This window comes from Corapipo altera, unplaced genomic scaffold, assembly GCF_003945725.1.
Source record: "Corapipo altera isolate COAL_440 unplaced genomic scaffold, ASM394572v1 55, whole genome shotgun sequence".
Lineage (NCBI taxonomy): Eukaryota > Metazoa > Chordata > Aves > Passeriformes > Pipridae > Corapipo > Corapipo altera.
The window spans coordinates 4,709,563-4,734,514 of NW_020884882.1; the positions used below are offsets into that span (position 1 = coordinate 4,709,563).

The 24,952-nt window shown below is 35.7% G+C and overlaps 1 protein-coding gene across 9 annotated transcripts in view; it reads right to left on the reverse strand.

The window, feature by feature from the left end:
* The window catches only part of ERC2 (ELKS/RAB6-interacting/CAST family member 2), a 433,721-nt gene that overhangs the window by 223,360 nt on the left and 185,409 nt on the right, over nucleotides 1–24,952 (reverse strand). For all 9 annotated transcript variants that reach the window (XR_003527258.1, XR_003527257.1, XR_003527256.1 and 6 more), the window contains one exon: nucleotides 19,945–20,080. Coding sequence is in view for 1 of the 9 variants with exons in the window: in XM_027640844.1 (XP_027496645.1) it covers nucleotides 19,945–20,080 (136 nt within the window). In the remaining 8 variants the exon portion in view is untranslated. The remainder of the gene's footprint in view (nucleotides 1–19,944; nucleotides 20,081–24,952) is intronic.

The following is a 24,952-nucleotide window of genomic DNA, read 5'->3' on the forward strand; positions in this document are numbered from 1 at the left end:
ATGAGGAGAAAAAAGTGAGTTCACTATGTCCAATGTGGATAAGAGAAGAAATAACTGCCTGAAATTACAGAAAAACAGACTAAGATAATAGAGAAATCTTTTAATACCTGTGGACTATGCATTATGAACAAGGTTATTTTGTATGTCACTAAAGCAAGCTAGACAAACTTCTCTCAGAAACAATAGTGGTATAATTGATACTCACTTTGGACTATGGATGCACTAAAAGACACCATTGCATCCCTTCTGGACCTGTTTTCTAGAATATTTTGATTACAAATTTATATACAACTTATTTATCTTATTTGTAGCATAACGTGAACAAATTAATTGCTAAACAAAATATTCCAGATGTGCCAAAAATAATTCGAAAAGAATCTATTCTCCCAGTTAAAAAAGACAAGCAACTTAAAGCTATCTGCAACGAGGAAAGACAGGATTTCAAGCAGGATTTTTCAGCTTGGAAAATGCACTACTGAAAAAGAAGCAGGAGACCATAAATGCTCTAGAGAAGGTGAACTGGGAACTGTTGTTCACTATTTCTCACAGCTAAAGAATTATGGGTACCTAAGGACATGACTAGGCAACAGGCTTAAAAACCACATAAAAGGAAAAACTCTTAACATGACATTTTAAGTTGCACAGCTCAAGGATCTAGGGTGATTCTCAGACCCAAAATGAGTGCCCAAAAGTTTTAAATGCTTTATTGAGTATAAGTTCTATGGTTTCTAAACATGACAATATATATGCTATTTCCAGCTCAAAAGGTCCCTAAAGCCACCCACTGATAAACCTGAGAAAGTATACTGAGAAAAAACACTCTGCCTAATCTTATTTTTTCATGCACCAATTCTTGTATTATTTTGCTTTAAGTTGCTTTTTTTTCTGCTGACCAGGACAAAAAAATTAAGTAGATGTATCTCATATTTGATCCAGTTCTTACGCTGCAAAGATTAATGAGTTTAGTTGAATGAAAGGAGGGCAGGGATGGTGCCAAGGCTGATGATTCCTTCTTTGAAAACACTGCTGCAACCAATTCATTCTCAATTCATCAGGAATGCAGAGTTATTACACTAATACCCACAGAGGGTAGCTGTGATGAAGAATCACAGAATGAGCACTTGAGCTGGGGGGACCAATCACAAAAACTGCAGACATTAATTAAAGTTACTGCTGTTCATAGCTTGGAGTCTAATAGTCATTCTGGGGAAATCTCTAAAAACCACTCAGGTATGTCACACAGGTCACCCATTAGAAATGTGTGAGCATTAGAGATGTAATGTATGACCTTACATGGAATCAGATTTAAAAATAAATAAATAAACCCCCCACAAACAAACGCAAAAACACCCAGGTTAAAAAGTGCTTGAAAAAATGCAGAAAGATTCATTCATCTGGAAGAAAATTTTCAGTCATTCTTTTGCGTGGAGCGAAGGAAAAATTCTTGCCAAGACAACTCTAGTTCTTAATCAACTGAGGTTCCAAAATAGAAAAATAACTGTAAGTCAAACTCCTTTATGTTTCTACTTAAAATCAAGAAGGCCTATCAAAGTGTTAATGATAGTAACTAGAATAGGAGGACTAAAAGTACTTCCTTGTTTCATAAAAATAAAATAAATATTTAGGAAAGAATATATTATACATTTAAAAGGACTCACAAGTATGGAGAGTAAAATGGTTAATACTGAACACCAAAAGGCACGACAGGAGCCGGACGTTCGTGATCTCCCCACTAAACCGAAGAAGAATGACATGTCTCCTACCCTTCAGGAAAACTTTACTTCTCAGTGGCCAACTTTGTCCATAAATCAAGTTGTTTATAGAAATGTGTATTAGTTGCTTAAATACAGCTGTGAGTAGATAGATAAGAACCGACAGACACTCTTGGTCCTCTGGTATTCAGTAATGTGGATAGAAGTGCCCTACTGTAAATCACAATATGTTACACTAATGCAATGCACATTTTTCCTTGACAACACTGGAATTTAAAATGTATATATACCATATCATTACAAACATTATTACTTACTCAACTGTAATGATCGCATGAAAATCTCAGGAAACCATTTTTCTCCAAAGATGCTGTACCACAGTTCAGATGACTCATGAAACAAAGTCATTTGAGCTGCCATTTTGGATTTTTTCCTTGGAAAGTAAGACCCCAGCTGGCCTTGATGGGCCTTGATGTCTAGAGTTTACTCTAGGCTTTTACATGCAATCAGTGACTTACATCATGAAGTTGTTTTCATGTTCAGGATGTGGTGTTGTAGCATATGGGGAGGTGAGGGGGTGGAGGAGAACAGAGAAAACTATACTAATTTTTCTCCAGGTACAAAAGTTTAAGGCTTTTGTTCAGATTTTAAGAAAAAAAATTAAAAAGCTCTATAAAAACTAAATTTCTTTCACAGACTCTTAAAAAGATCCAAGTATAATACTTTTGGCTTTTTCCTGCAGTTCCAGCTATTCTAAAACACTCTTGTACATATTTCCATAGTGTTTTAGAAAGTACAGAGTTAACTGGTAGTATGCAAAAGGTTGTAAACCAGAGGTCTTAAATTTATTATATTAATCTTCTACTACCTAAGTCTGAAGTAACTGAGCAATTGACTCTGTGTAGCCTTGCAGCAGCCAAAGCACATCCTCCTTGCTTAAACGTGTGCACTGAATGCCTCAGAGTTCTGAGACAGGGCAGTACCATGGGCCTCCACTTCATTTTGCAGCCCAGGAGCACCATTCACTGGGTGTTCCAGTTCCTTTTCACATTTTCAGCTTTTGCCTGATAATTTCACTGCCTTCAACCAGTATCAATTTTAGGGTCCTGCAAAAAGAAATGGATCATCTTTGCAGTCCTGGGGTCATTCTGGGAACTACAGTTTCCCTGAATTTCATTAAAACATTAGTTTTACCTTTCTTACAGCCTATGAAAAAATTCTCAGTGATTCTGTTGGGGCAGATTCCCCCAAAATACTGTAAAAGCCTACCATTCCTTCTAGATCAGTTTTACTGCTGCTTGTTTTCTCACAAGTTAATTCTTCCTGTAAACATATTTTGTAGATATTCAAACATTAATTTCTTATTATTACAGTTTTGTGTAAGTAAAGGGTCAATGAAGTCAGTGAGTTGTTCTTTCATTTTTATGGGATAAATTTAATGGGATTCAAGCTAAGCTCAGTTAAACTACAGGTCCAAATTCATTCTCACTAAGAGCAGGAGATGCTTAATTCTTTAGTTCAAGAGTTTGCTTGTTTGAGTTGGATTTTTTTTTTTTACTGTCTAAGAGATTTATACATGCTTATCTTTTTTTATCCTAAGCCACATTTTGGCTGCATGTGAAATGGGTCTCCAGACTGTGACTCTTGAGCCACATATATAGTGGATGGGTCAAATAAAGTTCTCATGATAGGGTTTCATTACACAACTGATAACAGTGCTTTGCAGTAGGGATACAGCTGGGTAATATGAATCCCTGGCTGGGAAGGAAAAGAACCAGCTAAAATGATGAGACTGATTTATGTACCAGCTCCAGGGGTAAAGCAGATTCACCAACAGAGCCCCCAGAGACAGAGTCATTTCCTACTTAGTAAACAAAGTCAAGAGCCCATCTTCTACTTTTGATTTTCCAAGGTGTAAGTCCTGTGACTCCCATCCATCATTTTTTGGCCCACAGGTTTTCAGACTAAGGAATCCAGACAGCTCTGGTATATGGTGTCACCCACCCTACAGACAAATCTTTACCTCCTTTCTAACATAATTGCATCTTTTACTAATGAGTACAATGAGAAAAAGTACAGTTTACACCCAGTGTTCTTCAATCCCAGCTCAACTGATGAAATCAGGTCATCATGTATGAAGTGGAAATTTTGATTCTTGATGTCATTTCTGTTTCTTATATTCAGCCCTAACTTTCCTAGCTAAGCACTCTGCACAAAATTAAGCCCACTATCAAAAGTCAGAGGTTTGTATTGAGGCCCTAACTAGTGCTTTCCAAAGAAACAGACATTGGCACTGTTAACAGGAAGAATTTCTGTAAGTGAAAAAGTAATTAATTTTAAAAGTCTGTATGTTGGTAGCCTGATAATTCATATAACCCCCTTGTATTTCTAATATTCTACCTCTCTTCAGAAACTTTTATCCCACTTACCCCAAGACTACAGTATTACATGTCTGACTCTTCTTTCCTGTACAGTTTTCAGGGAGCCCTCTCACTGATGAAATGTCTATTAACGGGGCCAAACTGTCAGAAGTGTCAGTATGAGAGTGCAGAAGCCTTTCCCATGCTTCTGAATCTACATAAAGGCCACATGCAGACAGAACCTTCTCTCTGCTGGAGAGAAGGTTGCTCTGAAGAACATAAAATAAGGGTGGAATATAATTTTTCCTGCATATTCTTCAGCATTAACATGACATGTCTAGAAGAAAAACCTGTAGCATCTTCATGTAAAGAAATAGCTATACATTCCACATGTAAGAAGCATTTCCCAGCCCTATTCAGATTGCTTACAAACTGCACACAGATCTTTTGGCAAAAATCTCATCTTCCCTTGAAAAATCTAACAGAGAGACATCAGAGTAAGAAAATCTCTCTTCTCCCTCCCCTAAATTCCTGACTTTTTCAAGGAGCTTTGTTTCCTAGTCCCTTCCACAGGTTCCTATTACCATAGTTTACTGTAGAAGCTGCCTTATCACTTTCTGTTTGATGAACTGAAGATAAATGGTTGCTCAAGAAATAGTAGAGTTCAAAGATGAATCATGAACCTAGTGCAAATTCACATTTCTTTAACAGAGTACCTAATTTCAATTTTGGGTCACTCTTCAATAGAGTAAGTAACTCCAATCTCCTTTGAAAATGTCATCTGAAACTAAGTGGAGAAGGAGATCCAAATTTTATGATTTTTACATAAAAATCTAAACAGTTTGGCTGAGGATACTAAGTTACTCCAGTCCACTAAACCAACATAGAAAATAAAACTATCATGAAACTGCATATATAATCATAATACTGTCAGGACTGAAACTATTCTTTCCAGATAATACCTTCACAATACATACAATAAAATTCTGGAAAACTAAGTTTTAAAACTGAACCTTAAGCTCAGCTGCTTCGAGCTGTAATATTTGGCTAAGGTTACAGGCAAAGTTTTCAGAACTCTGTAATTCAAAAATTGGCCAGACTCTGCAAATTTCACAAACACTACCCACCCCCTATCTTTTTTCTTTAAATGACAATCAGAGTGTAACCAGGAAAATTTTTAGGTGAAAGGAAAGAGTAAAGCATGATCAGTTTTGTAACCTAATAAATGGGGCCACAAACATAACCCCTTAATAATGTGAAGAATAATATGTTTTTGATTTGACCATACAATGTAAGAAAAAATAATGGGATAGGAATTTGATAGTCTCAGCTTCCCAAATCCCATATGGTATGTTTATCATTTGCCATATGTATAGTGTCTGATGTGCACACAAAGACTATGGATTTGAGACACTTTCTCAGATCAGCAGCTTGAATGTATCGTATCCCGCAGCTTCATGAGATCCAAATGAGATGCAGAACATGCACCATTTACTGCACAGGCGTGTCTGCCTTCATGGAAATTGCTATTTACATTAGCAGATTTAAGAGATACTTGTTAATAAGTGATAGAAAGAAGCCAAACTATATCCTTTCCTTGAACTGTTCAGTGTTCTCAATGTCTTATGTCATTTTGTAATCTGACACACACACAAGGAAGGCTAAGTATCTAACATTATCACTTTCACCAGAAAGACAAAATAAAGCATTTCCAAAATGGGCATGAAGACACCTCATCATTTCAGATGGTATCTGCAACATTTCTGTTCAAATTCCACTCTAATACGAAAATGAGAGACAAAACTTTTGAGTTCTCCTTTCTCATCTCCTCATGCACACTCAGTAAAAAGGCTTTTACTGGGTATAGGGACCCCTATCCATTAAGATTCAAAAATAGAAAAGCAGGTCTGGAAAAAAGTGTAAAGAAACAAAGAAAGGGGAAAACCATTATGAAAATTAGAGTTGTGTGAAACTTGGCTGTTATGGTATGTATGGTTCATCCAAACCTTTTCCTTGGCTTTGGTTCATGTCCCAAATGTTGCTTTGACTTCTGGGCTTGAAGGAAGCCAAAAACTCCAAGTGAAACATTGCCAAATCCAACATATTTTTGCAGGTTTAGGGTCAAAACCATGCAAACCCACAGAGTTCCTCCTACCATCATAAATCAGCCTGAGTTTGCCAAACTTTTCATTTCTGTTCTGCATAACCTTTTTCACTACACACTTCCCTGCAACATTTAAGCTTTTAGCCATCAGTACTGCATTTAGTAACATGATTACATAGCTTCATATCTTAATGGCTTTCTTATTCTATGACAGTTTGTCATCTTTTGTTTTAAATTACTCTTATGGAGTTTGTTTTATATACTATCCAGTGTCCTATGTGTTTGCAGGGAGGTACAATCAAAGAAACAACCCTTGGTCTTCAAGTAGATGCTGCTGAATTTCTTTAAATATTTACTCCTTTTAAGAAATTTTAAAAACACAGTGAACAGTCACAACACAGATTAAGGGACTTCTGAAAAATATAAGGACTTGTGAACTTGTGAGGAATTACTTAATTTTTAGGAAAAGCACTTTGCCTCTTTACCAACATACTATGTTGGGAAATTAGTTGGCCATGTGCCCTCTAATTCTACTTTTTATAAAAACAATTTCTGTTGATTTATCCAATATAGATGTCATATGTGGAGGTAGTTTTCCAAAAGTTACATGGAACTCTTTTTAGAAACAGATGTCACATTAGTCACCCTCCAGTCCTTAAGCAAGTTAGAAATTCACATATTTCACGTTTAACTTCCAAGAAGTTTAGAATGAAAACTGCTTGGCACTGAGAGGAATTTGGCCTGACTGCAAGTTCACCCTACTTTTAGGAAGAAGTTGAACTCGATGGTATCTTTCAACCTGAATTATACTTTGATCTGCTGATCCTCTGGTGATGGCATTTTTAATTTTAGTTAACTGTTGGGTAATCCCTTCTGCTGTCACCTCACTCTGAGATGCATCTTCCAATACTTTGTCCATAAAAAGTATTTCTATAAGCAGAACCTACCCAAGTTCCTCCACTGTGAATACAGGAAAAAGAAATTCCTTTCATTTTTTTGACCTCATGACCCTATTTTTTGAAAGCTCTCTTTATATGCCTTGATTATCTTTGGCTCTATAGATTCTCTGGCAGGCTTCCATCTTCTGACACATTGGGAAATTACTACTGTGAGTGCATTTCATGACTTACTCCTTATTGTGCTTCATGCACTTCAGGGCCTACCTGCTTTTTTTACTTGCTGGGGTTTATGATCCTGGTTTTTTCAACTCGACAAACTTCAGTTTTGAAAAAGTTTTTTGGGTGGGTTTTTTTTTTTTTGATAGCTTCCTTTATCCTGCTGTTTAACTGCGCTGGTTTCTGTTTGGTCATTTTAAAGCAGTTTTTGATAGGTGGTATCCATTTCCTCTGAGCCAATATAATTGTGTTTAAATAGCCTTCATGATGCCTGTAAAAGGTTTTACTTCTTTGACTGTCTTTTTTAAACACTTTTTGACATGTAACAGCAATATGGATGCTGAGTATGACTACAACTAAAAGCCTCAGAAAATTCATGTTCTCTTAAGCAAACTTCCATTTGTTCATATTTCAAATATTAATTCTATGAAGTAGAGACACTTCACAGGAAACTCATACCCCCTTCTACACTTATGGAAGCAGTCTACATAATTCTTAAACTGAAATAAATTCATGGTGTTCTGGATTCATACTAGTGTGTATAAGTTCACATATTCATATTATGAACTAAATTTTGTTCAATTACATCAAAAAGGTAGTGGAAATGTTTGTTTTTCCTTGGGAATACATATTCTGCGCTAAATATCTCAAATTTTCATGCAAATACTGAGCTATTTTACAGCATCCTAACATTCTGAAAAAATTTACTAGCTCACTGAATTTATTACTGATTACACTTTCTTTGAAGGCACAAATGCTATTGTTACATTTTGCCGAATTTACTGACTTTCAATCACTACTTGAAACATCTGGCCAGCTGTTTTATACTTAAGAACTAGTCTTGGGAACAATAAATATGAGGGGAAAAAAGAAAAAAAAAAATAAGAAAAAGCACAACAAAACAAAACATAGACCCTATCAGAGACACCAGAATCTTCAGAACATTGCTGGAAGAGACAGTTTTATATTTGCTTTATCTTTATCTGGGTTAGAGAACAAATGAACATGTGGTAAAACTCATGAAGGATAATTTAATACATGTGCACCTAACAAATTTCAAGACTACCCACTTAAATTTCTTATTCCTTTCTCAGAAATTTCATTTAGCAATGCTAACCCGATAGTTCTTCATTGTAAAAGATAAGGAAAATAAATATACCACATATTAACACTTCAAATACTTAAATGGTTAAATTGAATTATTACTACTCAACTATTTTAAATTAAATCACTGTTTATATGTAAAATGTTCCCTTTTTGATCTTGAGGCTTTTGCTTTGTATTTGAGTGATGTTCTCAGCTGAGATGCACCTCAGCAGTACAGGATATTTCTGGCAGTCACTGCTTGGCTAAAATAGTAAGAGTGGAGACAGAGCAAAGGGTGTACAGAGGCTCCAGTTCCCCCTTACAGACTGATGGATTCCTACTCTTTATTTGGGGGTTTTTTTTAGCTTTCTGTATGAAATAACTAGGTCAAACCAAGAGTAAGGTGAAGGACACAGTGTACATGATACAGGTGTAGGTTTACCACCTATATCACTGTTCCCCAGGTGGAGTTCAGCCCTCCATTGTCAGTATTTCATCTCTTGAATGGACCTGGTGGGTACATGGCAGTCTCCGGCCCCATCTCCTCTTCCTCCTGACTGGGTTTCCCAATGGCCCTTGGTCCCAGTCCATCACTAGTCCTGGCTGGGACTGTGGACGGACCCGCTGTCAGCACCCGGCCCTTCCACCACGTTTTGATCACATGCCTGGGTGGCCTCGTGCTGGGTCCCTGAGGGGCAGCTGCCCTCCCTGTGACCTGGCAGTGAGCCATGGGCTGCCTGTGTCCCCCCTCCACAGGGCTCTGATCCCTCAGCAGCCGTCCTCCTGCCCAGCCCAGGCTCCTCAGGGATTCCTCTGTCCATGTGTGCCAGGGGGATTCTCAGCAGCAGCTTCAGACATCAACTCCCCAGCACAAGCTGCAGCCCCTGAGCTGCATCCCTGCCATGATCCTGACCCAGCTCCCAGCCAGTCCCTGTGCCAGCCCCCACCTTTCTCACTCCTGCCTCAGGCCCTGGGTCCCAGTTCAGCCCACGTCTACTCCCATTCCCAGTCCAGCCTCCCAGATCCCCTCTGAATTCAGTTCCAGCCTCCTCATTATCATGATCAGCACAAATACCAAAATGCATTTGGTCCCTCCTGCTCTTACTATGACCAGGACAGTGCCATTGCAGGATAATTCTGCACTGGGAAGCTCTAGAAATAAATGTTCTTCAAGTGTCTTCAAATATACGTTATTATGTCCTGGCTTTTCAAGGTACAAAGAAAAGGGAAATTACAATTTGTGGAATCATCCAGGAGAACAATTACACAAAACTTTCCCTTTTAGCTTTGAAGAAACATCTTCAGGATGTGAGAGATATTATTTCACCTGACTGTCTACTACATAGCTCGTGTTTTAATTTATCAGGTCCTTCAGACACATTTCAATTAGGTAAGGAAAGAATGAAATTTGCAGTTGAAAATTGTAACAGAGCATCTTAGAGAACCAACAATACACAAGTTAGCCTATGTCAGGCAGCTAAGTATGGCCAATAATTCATATCCACCAGAATGGATGTATTCACAGCCAAGGTTTCTATGTAGGAAGCTATTAGGTGATGTTTTATATGATAGCTTTCTGGTGTTCTCATGATACACTTATTTGACAGTTAGAAAAAAGAGAGAAAGGAAGAGTTCAAGTTACCAGTTATCCTGCTTATAGCACTAATTATTTTAGAGTTTATCAGTTTCATAAGAAAAAGGTTAACAAAGCCATTATGTATCAAGGCCTATGCTGAAAGCACGAGAACCAGACAGCAGCCTTTGAGCAGTCTCTTCTAATGTCTGTATTAAGAGAAATAATTATATTTGCTTGGACTTGGCAGCCAAATGTTCCTATAAAAGAACACCCAGACAGAAAAGCCAATTTTGACAAACCTTACAGATCACTGCAGAAGGATTTTCTCACAAATTACAATTCACATCAACAGATCAGATGTAAATGATGAATGACAATGGACTGTTTCCATTTGTACTTGAGACCTGCTTTCTCAATGACCTTTTAAGTTTATTTTTTGTCTGAACGGGGGTTTTTTAATTATTTTCTCTTCATGTGAGAAATCTTTGTCTGACAAGGCAGTGGCAAAAATCCCATTAACTTTACTAGAGCCAGGAATTCACCCCACATGCAGGAAAACACGAAATTCTTTCTTCAAAATGAAGAGACTATAACACTCATGTGACACACTGCTCGCATTGTTATAATGTCCCTTTGAAGTTTAAAAAAACAAAGAGGAGGAGGGGATCACAAACACCTGGCTTTTATCTTTGTCATAACTTCTAGATGGCTAAATTATGGTACTTCTCAATATGACAAAGGTATGTGACAGCTAAAGAGTAGGTGTAAAATGCTGCTTTCATTATGCCAATATGCAACTGTGAAAAGAAACATGACTAGTTGATGCCAAATAATATTGCTTAATAAAAATTCACTCCATTAAAGAACAAATGCATTTCTAATTCATGTTGCTAAAATATCCACAGAAACACAAAGAATAACTCAAGGCAATATGAAAAAATCTGCATTCTGGGCATAGTTTTGGGTTTCAGATTCAAAGTTCACGTTTTTATAGTTCACCTACATCAAACTAATATTTTAAAATAAATTCATTTTCCCCTATTTACAATTGTGACAAGTGTCATAGAAAAAAACTCCAATTGTATTAATACATTTATTTACTGAAAACATTAGGACTTCAACAACATCCCTCACCTGTCAAGCTTTCTCCAAAGTATTTGTAGGGAAGGATTTCCCTACATTTGTCAGATGTGGAAAGCTAAACAGACTTTCCCAAGGAAAAGCAGGAATGGAAAAATACAAACATAATTAAAGGATCAAAGAAATGCTTTTTATGTACACCCTTGCTGTAACTTGAAAGAAGAGCCTTCTATAAAATTTAATGTACTGCACTCCAGTGTTGTTTGTTGTTGAATTATCTGATTATCTTGACAATCCTGCTTAAAAAAACAGCTGCATCTTTGTAAAAGAAACCTGAACTGCAAATAGGAGTACTCTCTTCTATTTCTTCATATGCAGCTATTATTCACCATCCACTAAGTAGGTGAGAAAGAGTAGTCAAACTGCCTAGTCATTGCAAAATAATTAATAAGGTATGTAATTTTCCTTGTCTTTCACATGCTAAACACAAGCTTTTGATTGCTCACTGGACCAAAAACCATATCAAATTCACTGCACTAAGTACCTCAATCAGTAACAATTCATTAGCAACATTTTCAGTATTGTGAGTACTAAACCACTCAAAAATCTTCTGAGTTAAGAGTTCAGGCAATAAAGGGTATATAGGATAGACTAAATCTATGCTCCTTAATGGTGTCATCAAGCACCTGGAACACCTTGTACACAACCTTTATTTCTCGTGCCTCAGTTTCTTTCCATATATTTGTTACACTTCTATTCTTTAAGATACCCTGAGATCTACTAATAAAGCATGCTTTGTCAAACGTGGAGCGTCTTAACTGAACACTCAATTTTTTATCCTTTTTTTAAACTTACAAAGAAATTTGGACCCCAAATTTTCTAATTAAAACTCTTGCATGAAAGCTCCTCAAAGCAGAGGTGCATTTACAATAAATAAGAATAATTTCCAAGGAAGGAGTGTTCTAGTCAAGATTATATATGAAGGTGCTTCACCTCCCTGCTCTTTCCAGTCTGTACACAGGGTAATCTGTAAGTAACAGTGTATAAGGCTATTACAGAACACTCATAATGAAAGATAAGTATAAATGGTATAAATCCAGCTTATTAGCAACCAAGCAAAATAATTCTACTTAGACTTACTCAAGCAGAACTTTTGTTGCTGACCAGATGTATTAGTAACAGACGTGCAAGCTATTCAGAATGATCTATGGAGAGTGACAAACAGCAGCAGCACGTAAATACAAGACCAAATTATGAAACTAAAAATCAGAGCTTCATGCAGACCACGAGAAGGTTTTGAAAACTTTTTTGTATTTTCATCCAGCCTATCAAGCTTTCAGTAAAATAATGTTATAGTTCATGAATAAACTACAAATATAAGAAAGTATATGGAGAGAGTTTGCGCAGAATTTAGGTAATAAGCTGTATTTTTAGAACATATTTACTTTTTTCCTACTTTATATACAGGAAAACAGCTTTCATTTGCAAAAACCAAAAAAAAAAAAAAGTATAGGTAACATTATTAAGCAGTATCTAACTTGGAAAATCTACTGCTAATATGAATTTCCATTATACTTCTTTTATATTACAGGGTTAAACGTCCTATATTCATCTTACATTGAAGACAGCTACACAAATAGGGTCAGACATTTTATTGCAATTTCACTTTGCAGAATTTCAATCTAAATCATTACTTTTGTCATTGATTATAATTTATGTAATATAGAGTGTTTAAATACATAAGTTAGTAAAATATTAGATGAGCTATAAGTCAATGTAAAAGTTAAAAATGAACTTTATGTGGAATGCTATATTGGACAGTCGTGCTGAAATACTAACATCTATTATAATGAGGTTATTGATGTAGAGTTGACATATAACTTGATTTGCAGATGCCCTACTGACTAACCTTTTGCAACTATATCTCAGTGTAAACCTGTGGTAATTATTGCTGGGTAGGGAGAGTTGGTTTAAGTGAACTATTTCTTTTGATGCATGTTGAATGTGATTGCCCCCTGGAGACGACAGGAGTCCCGCATGTGTGAGTTATTACATAAATATTGAGGGGGAGAAAAAAAAGGTGTATCACATTAAATTTTTCCTGTTTCCTATTGTTGCAGTTTTGTTTTTTCTAACAAGATCTTTTTCTTCCAGTGCCTTGCCATATATGCCCTTTTCAACTAAAAAAGTACATAGTAGCAATAACTGATTTATTTGGAACACAAAAAACTTTTCAATAGTCGCAGTTCATAGATTTCTAAAAAACCGCAAGTCAAGAAGTGTAGATTTTATTCTTGGTAACTGAAGCCAGTGAATTAACATTACCTAGACAACACTGAAAAAACATCAATTTTCTGACTTAACTGTTAGAAATGGAAAAAGATGAGAAAGTCAGTATTCAGACTTTCTAATATGGGATGCCCTAAAAGTCATTGTAATAGTGCAAAAGTAGTATTAACAATTATACATAACATTCTATTATACTGTGTACTTGCCTAAAAATCCAAAACTAATAACTGGGATAGTCTAGGAATAAAAATTATGTTATTTTATACTTATTCATATAATGTAATACTCTAGTCAAAAGAAAGGACATGACAACTACATATAACAGTTGTGTTGATAATGTTTCGCCCACTAGAATCTTTTTTTCATATTAGAGCACAGAACACTGCAACAATCCTGTCAACCCACCAATTATGACAAAGAAAAGAAAAATTTGAGAGACTGTGAGTCTTGTAGAAACTGATCTTCAAGTGGGATTTTCACAGATTGTCTACAGGGACATTTTATAACAAGAGTAGTTTTGGCTTCTGGGGATTACACTGCACAATGAAAACAAATGTCAAAGTAAATCCCCAAATTAAAAAAACACTTCTGGTATTGATCCTCAGACCTACCAATCAACCCTCCTGCCCTCTGCAGATTCTCAAATACTTTTCTTCATCTGAAACCTTTTAGAAATATTTTCTTCAACATAATCTTAAACTACTGGCTGAAGTTCAACACACGTTTCAGCAACACATGTGGAATTTATCCACAGCTTATGGAACTTCCACAGGCCAAGGAAGGAAAATTCCTAACTGTCCATCCATGTTTACAATCTGAATTTATATTTATATTATGTTGAAAATCTGAAGATAAGTACACTAGCTGTGTCTTCATTAGTCTTACATGTGTTTGAATTGATTATTTTGAATTTTTTAAGTATGCACTTCTAATCTGGTAATAATTTTTTAATATATTGCACTACAGCATCAAAGGTTTACTTTTTTTTTTCCTATTACCTGCTGCCCAAGTCTCTGCTCAAAGATTTTTTTGATAGACTGGTTATCAATGAGTACAGAAAAGACAGTTTTGTTAAGTTCTACTTTTTCAAAATGTCTATTAAAGTTTATGTTCAGCTACATAAAAATGACCACACTAAGAAAATGCAATTCCTGCCTTTTTCCTAGATATGCACAAGAGAAAAAAAAATCCCTGAATTGTGTGAAGCTTATAATATGCTATATATTTTGCTAAAGGCTGGATATTTTTGATGTTGTAGCTATAAGCTACACTCTATCTTGGCAAAATCCACCTATAATTAGAGAGGCAGAGAAATGCCAAAGGAAGTACCCATGAACATATCACTAACACACATAATTGTGCAATCTACTGTGCTGGGTTCTCTCCATCTGCTAGAACATAACTCCTGCTTTATCAGAGTGAAACTATCTGATATGTACATGAATACTAATTTTCTCACAAATTGACCAAATTTAAGCCTAACCACTCAGATACAAAATTTTACAGTCCCCAAGGAACCAACAGTTTGAAACCAGAAGCATAAAATATCATAGGCTAGTTTTCAAGCAATAAATTGAAGAGAATTATGTAGATATGTTAGAAAAAACTGGTGTGAATTACTGCTTTAATTGTAGAAAATTTATGGTAAAGTAAGTTTTTAAGTCACTAAAACCATAATACAAATGCATCTTCCACAAACAGGTGTTCATGGGAACCTTAAAGGAAGAACTTCATTCTAGCTGTAGCTTACCCCATCTTCTGAATTTGTCACTGAACTGGTTCCAAAATCTTACAATTTTTTATCATCTTACACAAAGACCAAAAGACTTGTTGCAGCTGACTCTTATGCAGACTTGCAAACAAACCAGCTTTTGTTTCAAGATATTCAAATCTGATAGCAGAAATCTTAGCAAGAGGGAAGATCTTCACAATCATTGCAGGCCATGTTTTATCCCTTCTCTTGTCTCTGAACATATTTCAAGAATCCATCTACATCATATCTCATCTGTGTGTTCTGATTGCTCGTGATATTAAGAACAGAAAATCAAGGACAGTCACCTGGTTCCCCTTATCCCCTGCCCACAAATGGAAGAGGTAGGGAGCAATTCTGCACATCAAAGCCAGACCACCACTTGCAATTCATACATGCCCATTGTGGAAATGAGGCAGGAAGGGTGTAAATAGGCAAAATCCCTATCTTAGCACTATCTACCCCCCCCAAAATTACCATCCTTTCAAAGACCAAAACCTACAGAATCCCCTAAACACTGAGAATTATTAAAGCCTTCCAGAGAGGTATAGGTCCACCTTAGCATGGATTCTTAAACCAGAATTCCCTTTTAATACAATAGCTCATTATTTTTAACCTCTTAAAAGGTTGTGTTTTGACACTGCATATGTATTCCAGCACTAATAATACAAAGCTTTACGTACAAAGTGTTTATGTAATGAATTCTCTCCTGCCTTGTGTCAGCTCCATGCACTAATGCCTGTCTGCATAGCACTCATGGCTGCTTCCTGTGTCTCTGAATTGATTAAACTGCTCTGCTCATTTTTATTTGCAAGACTCCATCTCATTCCCTAGCTTTTTCTTTTTATTGATATTATAGTTTCAAAGTGTTTGGAACAATGCAGTAGGAAATACACTGCATTAAAAGAAAAATCATAGTAAATTCATAGTAATGTTGGGTATGCCCATTGTTTAGGTCATGCTATCTTATTTTAAAAGACACAGAAATAACATATAGTAATGAGCAATGTCTTCAGTATATTTTGTATTTCTAGAACTATTATGGAGTTGAAAATTATATGGTGAAGCACACAAAGAAACAAATCCAAGGTTAAGGATTCACACTGATGAGCTATGAAATCTCTTGGGAGCTATTTTCAGTGAGTAAGATATCACATGGCAAGAATCAGAAAGCAGTAATATTAACTAGCCAGCTTTCCTATCTCGTTTGATGGGACTTTCTCCTGATCATGTTTTATTCATTACCTAAGACTAAATTTCCAGCCAGAACAAAGCTATTAGAAAACTAGAACTCTTGCACATCCAGTGACAAAGCACGACTGAGAAGCTAGACTGTTAAAAAAGTGAGATATTTACACCTGGAAAATGTACATGTGTACACAATCTGTTTCACAGTACTGCAGGCACAGAGCATTGATCAAGCTGCCTGTAGATGATGTTTGAAATCAATGAGAACTACACATTGTCTCACTCAAAAACAATGTTGTTAGTGAAATATCTCTTTTCTGCATGTGGATTTCTACCCAAAGAAAATCCAAGCTACTTAAAACAGAATTATGACAAATTACCCAAACATTTAAAACAATAGAAGAGTCAAAAACTTTGCCAGAAGATAAACTGGAAGAAAAGGTGGAAACACCCACAAGTTGAATAGATTAGAGCAGAATAGGGTATTAAACTTTTAAACTTCGTTTCAGGCTCATCCCTGCACTTTTTTTGTGACACGTATGCATTGGACAGTTTGCAAAAAATTTCCACAAAGAAGTGTTTCTGGACTTAGATTACTTATTGAATTGATAAATTACATTTATGAAAACTATAATCAGAAGTGTATATTTCATTTCCTTTGAGGCTATGTGATGAGACATATAGCAATATTATTACATGAACCTTCTTTTGTTTACTCTAGAGAAACGAAAGGATTTTGTTGTTATTAAAGCAGGTCTGAAAATCAGATTCTAAACCAAATGCACTTAAGTTCTCCATGTTATGCAAATATTTCCTTTCCCAATTCTATTGAAGTAACAGTGCTACTGGAAGAAAGATGTTCCACGCAAGAATCAAGAAAAATGCACCTCAGGAAATAAGTCTCACACCTTTAACATTTCAAGATCCTACAAAGAGACTTGAGGAATCACACACAAATTTATGACATGATATCTGTGTATTTCTTAGCTCAGTGTTTCTCAAAAAGGCTTATCATTTTTAAGACAGAAAAAAAAAAAAGAAAAGAAAAATGAAGGCATGTTAGATACACCACTCTCAAAAAATTTCATGATAAAGTGTTCAAGGTCCAGCTCTCCCGCTGTGATGCTTTACCTAATATATGACCATCACGTCTGGCAAGGCTCGCACAGGTCTGCCCTTGATTTGTGTTAGGAAAAGCCAGAAAACCTCACAACTATTCTTCATTCCCAAGAATTAATCTGAAGTCTGGCTCCCTGATGTTTCCAATTTCACAGTGATCCAAATAACCCCCCAAAACCACACCTGAAGCATCACTCACAATTATAGGTGATAGCTGAGGGAGACCAAAGTGAATTCCCTCCCCAGGCATCCCAGGGCATTCTCCACCACAGCAGTGCCTGGAGTGCTGTGAGATGGGGCCATCAGAGACTCAAACCTGACCTGCAAGCACTGAGGCTGGGACATGAACCAGCTTTGAATGGCTTTTATCTGAAAAGATGGTGAAAAGCTCCACAAATATACCTGGAGCTACAAGCCTCGGGAACTGTTACATACTACTGAAGCTTCAAAGAAACTACAGACTTCTGAACTTCTTCAAACCTATCAGAAAGCAAGTGGGCAGCTGAATGGGTAGAGCTTCTGCCCCTACCTGAGCTGCACAAAATGGATGGTGCTTCAGTTTGCCCAGAGTAACTCCCTGAATGGTCCATGGACAATCCCACTCGCTTCCTTATTACATCTTTTCCAGTACTTCTGCAAAAGGGATCGAGACTTGGCTGGAGTAAATGTAATTTGACCGGCCTGACTGCTCTTCAATTCTCAGCTGAGCTTATCACAGCCAGTCAACAGCCAGCTTATCACAGCCAGCCAACAAATACAGTCATTACATCAGGCCAGAGAATTTTAGGATATACTTTTCCCGTAACAGCTCAATACATCATTCACAAATGTAACAAGTACACTGTAGACACAAGCACTATGTGTTATAGATGCCTATAAACATAGGGTGTTTCCACAAAACACAGTAAGGTATTATAAACAGCAACAAGGAAAGGGGGTCAGATCCCTACAGTTTACTAAGATTAAACATTAATTGAAAGAGCAATTATTATTATTTTTAATCAGCAGATGCATAGTACTCCTAGAAATCTGGTTTTCAAAGTATATCGTGTATCTCACATCATGTGTCTCCCCAAAAATCCTGCCTGATTTAAATCCTTAGATCACTCCTGTTACTCTTTACACAACTCCATAACGGAGGAAACATTTTCTTAAAAACATATTTTTAAAAATTCCTTTCTATACCAAGGCTAATTGACAGGAGCTCTACAATTTGTTTGGCTTTTCAACCAGTCAATCACCTACTTATCAGATTCATATCTTGAAAATAACGTGTTGCGGGACATAGTATTAAAATATTGAAACTTTAAGGCATAGTAACAAGAAATAACAGTTCTTGGTTAACTGGTTTTCATAAACTGTTCTTAGTGTGTAAATGTTTTATAGGAAGTGAACGGAACATAAGAGCTATACACCAGACAAGCAGTTTTCTTTCCAAATTCAAGCCATTCAGCCAAGCTTCTTCCATTTGGTAGATGCATTCTCACCACATGATTAGAAACCCTCAAGTATAGCAGTTAAATCAAAGTTCTTGGGAACAGCTTCTATTCTCTAGTCATCACATCACTCAGAGATTTCCAAAATATTACTGAAAAAATAAGTTTAATATATTCCTTTTACTGAATTACAGTAATTACAAGTAGCTGCTCAACACTGAAATTTAATTCTCTTATACCATATTGTCAGATCAAATACTTCACAAGCTTTTACTGCTACATCACATGCAGTCAAATGCATGGTGATGCAATCAGGATGTAATGACCAAAGTTATAAAGTAGACGTAACACTGCCCAGATGCATAAAAAACGTATCATTTCCTGAACTTGATTCTGACAAAGTTCCACCAACACAAGCCTGAAGAGAGATGTGGCGTTAATTTTTCCATTTTGCATATAGGAACACATTAGAAATAGAAATACAACCATATAAAGCATGAGAGGGTCAAATTCCATCCACTGGAAATTCTCTAGAATCACATTATATTAAGCAGATCAAGGCAAAATTGGTATTTTGCACTGTAAATTGCCTACAAACACTGGGCATGGAGACACTGATGTTGTCGACAGAAATCAGCACTTCTCTTCGTGGTTTTTCACAGTCAGATCTCAGGGAATAATTTTTAAATCAAGCATCAAGCTTGTGGCCTTGAAAACAAGTTCCCCAGTATGTGATGTATCACTTAACCAGATCAGTTCATTGTCTTGCAAATCTCAAACCCCAAGCTCAGAAACTTAAAAACTGTAGAAACTGTCCTAGAACAAGGCTCAGAGTTTATCTTAAATAAAGAAGAGATACAAGAGAACCTTTTCTTTCCAACTGCAAGAAAAAACATTTGCTGAGGTAGTAACTCTGTAGAGGTCTTCAAATTCTATTGGGGTTTTTTCCCTTACTCTAATAGTAAATATTTTACGGATGCAACTGAGATGAGTAGGGCATCCTCTAGTAGAAGAGGAGAGATCCATCAGCTCTTTGTGGGAGGGATTTATTATGCATCCTGGTAGACACAGTGAAACAGAAGTGTACTTTCTTTGATGCTTTTAAAACACAATTGAAAAATAAACTCACTTGTAAATGTTGAGAGTTGTCAGTCATATTGTCCTCTCGCCTACGAACTTCTTCCAATAGCTGTGCATTCTTTTTTTTCTCCAGTTGCTGATTGTGCTTCAGATTGGCAACCTTCTTGTTTTGATCCTTCATATGTCTAAGAATTGCACACATATACCCATTAGAGTTAATGACAATCACTTCTTTTTCAATAGAAATTAACTTTGTGACTATGACACAGAACATCTCCAACAGACACAAGTATTCCAAGTATCAGATGTAACAATAAGACTTCATTTGTTTTTCAAGATGGCAAATCAAAACAGCTTTAAGTTTGTGCAGTGGTAATGCAATTATTTGGGCTTACAAGATTTTTCCCTTTTTACCATTTCCTCACAAATACTGATACATGGTCTGAGCTCTATGCGGAAAAATTGTTGTAAGAGGGAGATTATCCAGAAAACTTGTTGTAAGAGGGAGATTATCCAACAAACCTTACACACTCAGTGCATTCAGGAACAATTTGAAGGGGTCCTTTAAGTAGCATTAACTTCAAAGGAAGCAGGAGGTAAAGGTGATGACTAATGTATGTTGTGAAATTCTACTTTTTAAAACCTGGACTACTACAAATACAGTGGTTTGGAGGATTAAAGTGTGATGGGGTAGAAGGTCAGGTCATAAATACGCCATGAAGAATAAAGTATGCCTTTACAAATAGCTTTGTACTTGACAAAAACATTTCTACCATTTTTAGTAATGAGACTTCTTTCTACAAAAGATTATCAACAAACAGATTTATGAGCCATTCCTAATGAAAATGAAACAATCTTTGCCACCATCAGTTTTCTATTTTTAATACTGTATTAAATTTCAAAAAAATGGTTCGGTATTTGATTATCTTTTGCTGTGGATCTTATTTAATAAGACCAGAGGTATTTCTGATACTGAGCATACATCTTTTTAAGGAAGAAGGTAAGTAAATTTTGCCTGGCAGTTAATGAAAAAATATCCTTGCAGTAATGTTTTCTACCTGCTTAGATTCTTACATATAATTTTCTTGATTTTCTTTGACTTTGAGGAATTTGCTCCCTTTTATCTATAAAAAATTAAGTCACGTGCAAATTCCTAATAAGATCTACTCACTAATCCTATTTTGGCAAATGAAGAGAATATTATTCAATGCCCAAAAGGATCACTGAAAATCTCTCCATTGCTTCCACATCAGAAGCAGTGGAAAAAAAGTTACAGAATATATTTCTTGCACAGATTTTATTATCCTAAAGAAACTAGGTCATTTTATATTTCCTTCTATCACTGATTTCTTTGTCCTACCAGTATTTTTTCACCACTTATTTATACTGAAAAATTAAAGATTAATTTGTAATCAATAAATGTTCCATGGTATTAAAAATTCTTAGAAGGTACTTGATATACAAGTTTAGAAGTACAGAAAATCTCATCTATTATAACTAAAAAAAGGTAACTTCAAGTTGCCTAAAAAAATAAAAGTGCATACAACTAGTTCAAATATACATTAGATGCTGTACAATTCCAAGTGAAAAACAGTTCTCTCCTGAGTCTGTCTCATAATTGCAAACACAGACTTAACCAGCATAAAACCAAAATGAATACTAGAAGAAATTACTTTCACAACTTTATATATAAATGTGGTATTTGGCAGAAATTTTGGTGGCGCAATATGACTTCGTGCTGTTAAAATATAAATTGGTTTCCAATCTCATGTTGAGTAAATGATAAATTCATTTATATTTAATCTCTATAAGAAGTTCAATTTTATGCCAATGCTAACTGCTTCTTTCATCACCCCTCCCTCACACAACTTCCCATTTCAGCTTCTGTCTAATGCCACACTGAAAAGTAGAACATGGTAAAGCTGCAAAGGAAAACATCTGGTGCCTGTGATATGCAAAATCTTGAAGAGAAGGAAATAAAAGAAAGCTCTATCGTAGACTCTCTTTATTCCACAACTGGCTACATACCTATGGAAATGAAAAGAAAATGCTACAGTTAAAAAGCCTAGCTGAGAAGTTTTCTTTTAGGCATTCATTAAATGTACAGGGGGAGTTCAATGCAGCAAATAAATGCAAGAACATATTCCCTGCTAACTTTTTTTTTTTTTTTTTAAACAGCAAATATCAAATACAATCCCTGATCCAGTAGAATTTTCTACTTGCTTGCTCTGGTATGTTTTCATGTGGCTCTGTTTCTAAAATGTTTTTGAATAAAATAGAAGATTAGGGTAAGTAAAAAATATGCATAAGAAATAGAAAAATATCTGGGAACAGTACCCAATCAGCACAAAATATCATATGCCATGACCATATAGGATATAGAATATCCACATATTTTACTAGTAGCTATGCTGATATGCAGAATTGAGTCTACATTACTCTTTATCATGTGGAATTAGTTTCATGTGTTCTGCTGCACTGTTTAAATTTAAAACTCTAAGACCACAAAATTCATCAGACAGAATAAAATAAATAAAAGATTACTGCTTAAGACATACATCTTGAAAATCTGAAATGTATGCTGCAAGGGTCTGGTCAGTAGAATTGATGTTACCATCACAAGTTAATAATCTTCTGGTACTAAAGCATATGTAGAATTATTCTCTGATAGTGTAATTGCCCCAAAGCAGAAAGATGAAACCCAAAGCTCTCTGACCTTCCACACTGTTACAGTTCATTTTGAAGTTGGGCATCTATTATCTTTTAGTCAGCTAAATTCTTTAACCACTGAACTAGACATTACAGTCACCTCAAACTAATTATTATCAATACTATGCTGCATTGGTGATTTTAAAAACTTCATGGAACTGGAAAGCCAGGCTACAAACTAGTTCTGAAGCACCCAAGTCCAGAGTGGTGCCAACATTACATTTGGCTTAAAGAAATTATGTTTTCAGCTTGTAACATTTAAGAAGTAAAAAAGCAAACTAAAAAGTAGTGTAGATGACTAACTCTTTGCAAGATGTTTAATTATGGCCAAACATTAAAAAGCAGGGTTAATGACCCTTTTGCAGATAACAAATTTAAATTTGTTTGTGTTCCTATGGCTATAGACAGTCAGCAATTGTCACAGAACATCTAACAGCTTAGGACTAAAAAAGAATTCAGAGTGAAACTAAGATGTCTTCAAAACAGAGCTAGAATAGAGCTAGAATATAAGCACAGCTTGAATAGTCAAAAATAAACTTAAAAAAATTAAAAAACCCTAAACCACCAACTAAAAAAGGAACAAGTTCTCTTCTGTTCCAGTATTGCAAACTGAAGGATATTATGGGCATCTTCTAACTCATTTGATAATTCAATATCAAGGAAGTATCCAGTACACAATAATGATGACAATAATATTGGAAGTTAATAAAGAGATGAATATCAGGTATAAGAAAAAAAGTCTAAATAAAATTTTATTATTTTAGTACATAAGACATTCTCACACTCCTAAAGAAGAGAAAAAAGATTGTATAAAGTAACACACTCCTCTAGAAGCTGCCTTACTACTGATTAAATTGAGCTTATTAAGTTTTTTAACCTAGATCAAGCCATTTCTCTCAACTGAAAATACATTCACCTTAGATATGCTACCCCAGTAAAAAAAAAAAAAAAACAAAACCAAAAAAGTCATAATTTCCTCTTCCTCTTCCTGAATCTTTCTGATCTGGGATAATTTTTTATAATCTTTCTCAAGTCCACAGCCATTAATTTTCACCTCAGCTGGGCATTAGACTTATAATCAGGTGTCTAAACCACAGCATGGTCTACCTGTGTTTTCCTCAACAATTTTTCCAGAAAGTGGCCTTAAAATGCCAACACTGGAATCACTAGAACATAGCAGCTCTGACTGCTCATACTGCTGAAGAGCCATCATCTATGACTGTTAAATATTTAGATAGAACTTAAAACATCACAGATCTGAGCAAGGCAGGGAAAGGGAAAAGACCAAAAAATTCTTCAACAGCCCTGTAGCTTTCTCTCTTATGAAGAAGGCCCAAGGAACCTCGAGCCAGTAAATCTCACTGTGCAAGCAGCAAGATGCCCTTCCATCAATTGCACTGGCTATTCATTCTATTCAATTTTTTAACTGAAATGTCTTTTTAAGAAACAGATCATTGTCCTGGAGACCCAGACCCTTGATCAGCAGAAAGATAAATAGCAAAACAGTAGCAGCATTTAGTTCTTGCTAGCATGAAAATAACTGAAATGATTCATTTAACCATGTTTGTGGGTTTTTTTCTTGTTCTTCTGGAGTGGCACACAACTAGATCTCATAGGTCTAATTACAGGACATTTAATTCCTTCAGTCCAACTTTTTAATAGAAATATTAACACTAAGTTTCTGCATGTATGTAGCTTTCAGATTTCATTTTACAGTAGTGTGTGTTCTCTAAACTCCAATGCTTTCATCTCTGATAGCTATAGAAAATCACACTATTTCATTAAATTCCCAGCTTTAATTAGCCACCTGGGGACCTTGGCCAAAAAGTTGGTAATGTCAGCCAAAAATAAGTGTTACATGCTTAGTATAGCCTTCACTCTATTTCATAAAGATTTTTTTTTTTCCCCTCAAAGCATCCAAAAAATGCAGACACGCAAAATACACCCAAGAGCAAAATCTGCAATGTTTTCTAAAGGAATATGTCTCTGCAATAATTTTCATCACTTTAAACACCATTGCAATGAGACCAGCTGTCTGAAAGTCAATCAAAAACTTCTCCAGTATTCTATGAACCTGTGCTCCTCAACTAGTTATAAAAAAAAAAAAATCAGAGCGCAAAGAATGTTTTCAGGGAAACAAACAAACAAAAAGATACCAATCCCAAACCACACTAATCAAACCAAACTATCTTATGATATACAATTTATCCAAAACAAGTAATTTATATAAAATAGGAAAGTCTCAAAAATACATTTTAAAATTTAATCTCATACACATAAATAAAAAAACATCTTCACCTATTCTTCTAGGCATGCACTGGGTAGAATATTACCATTGTCATTACTTG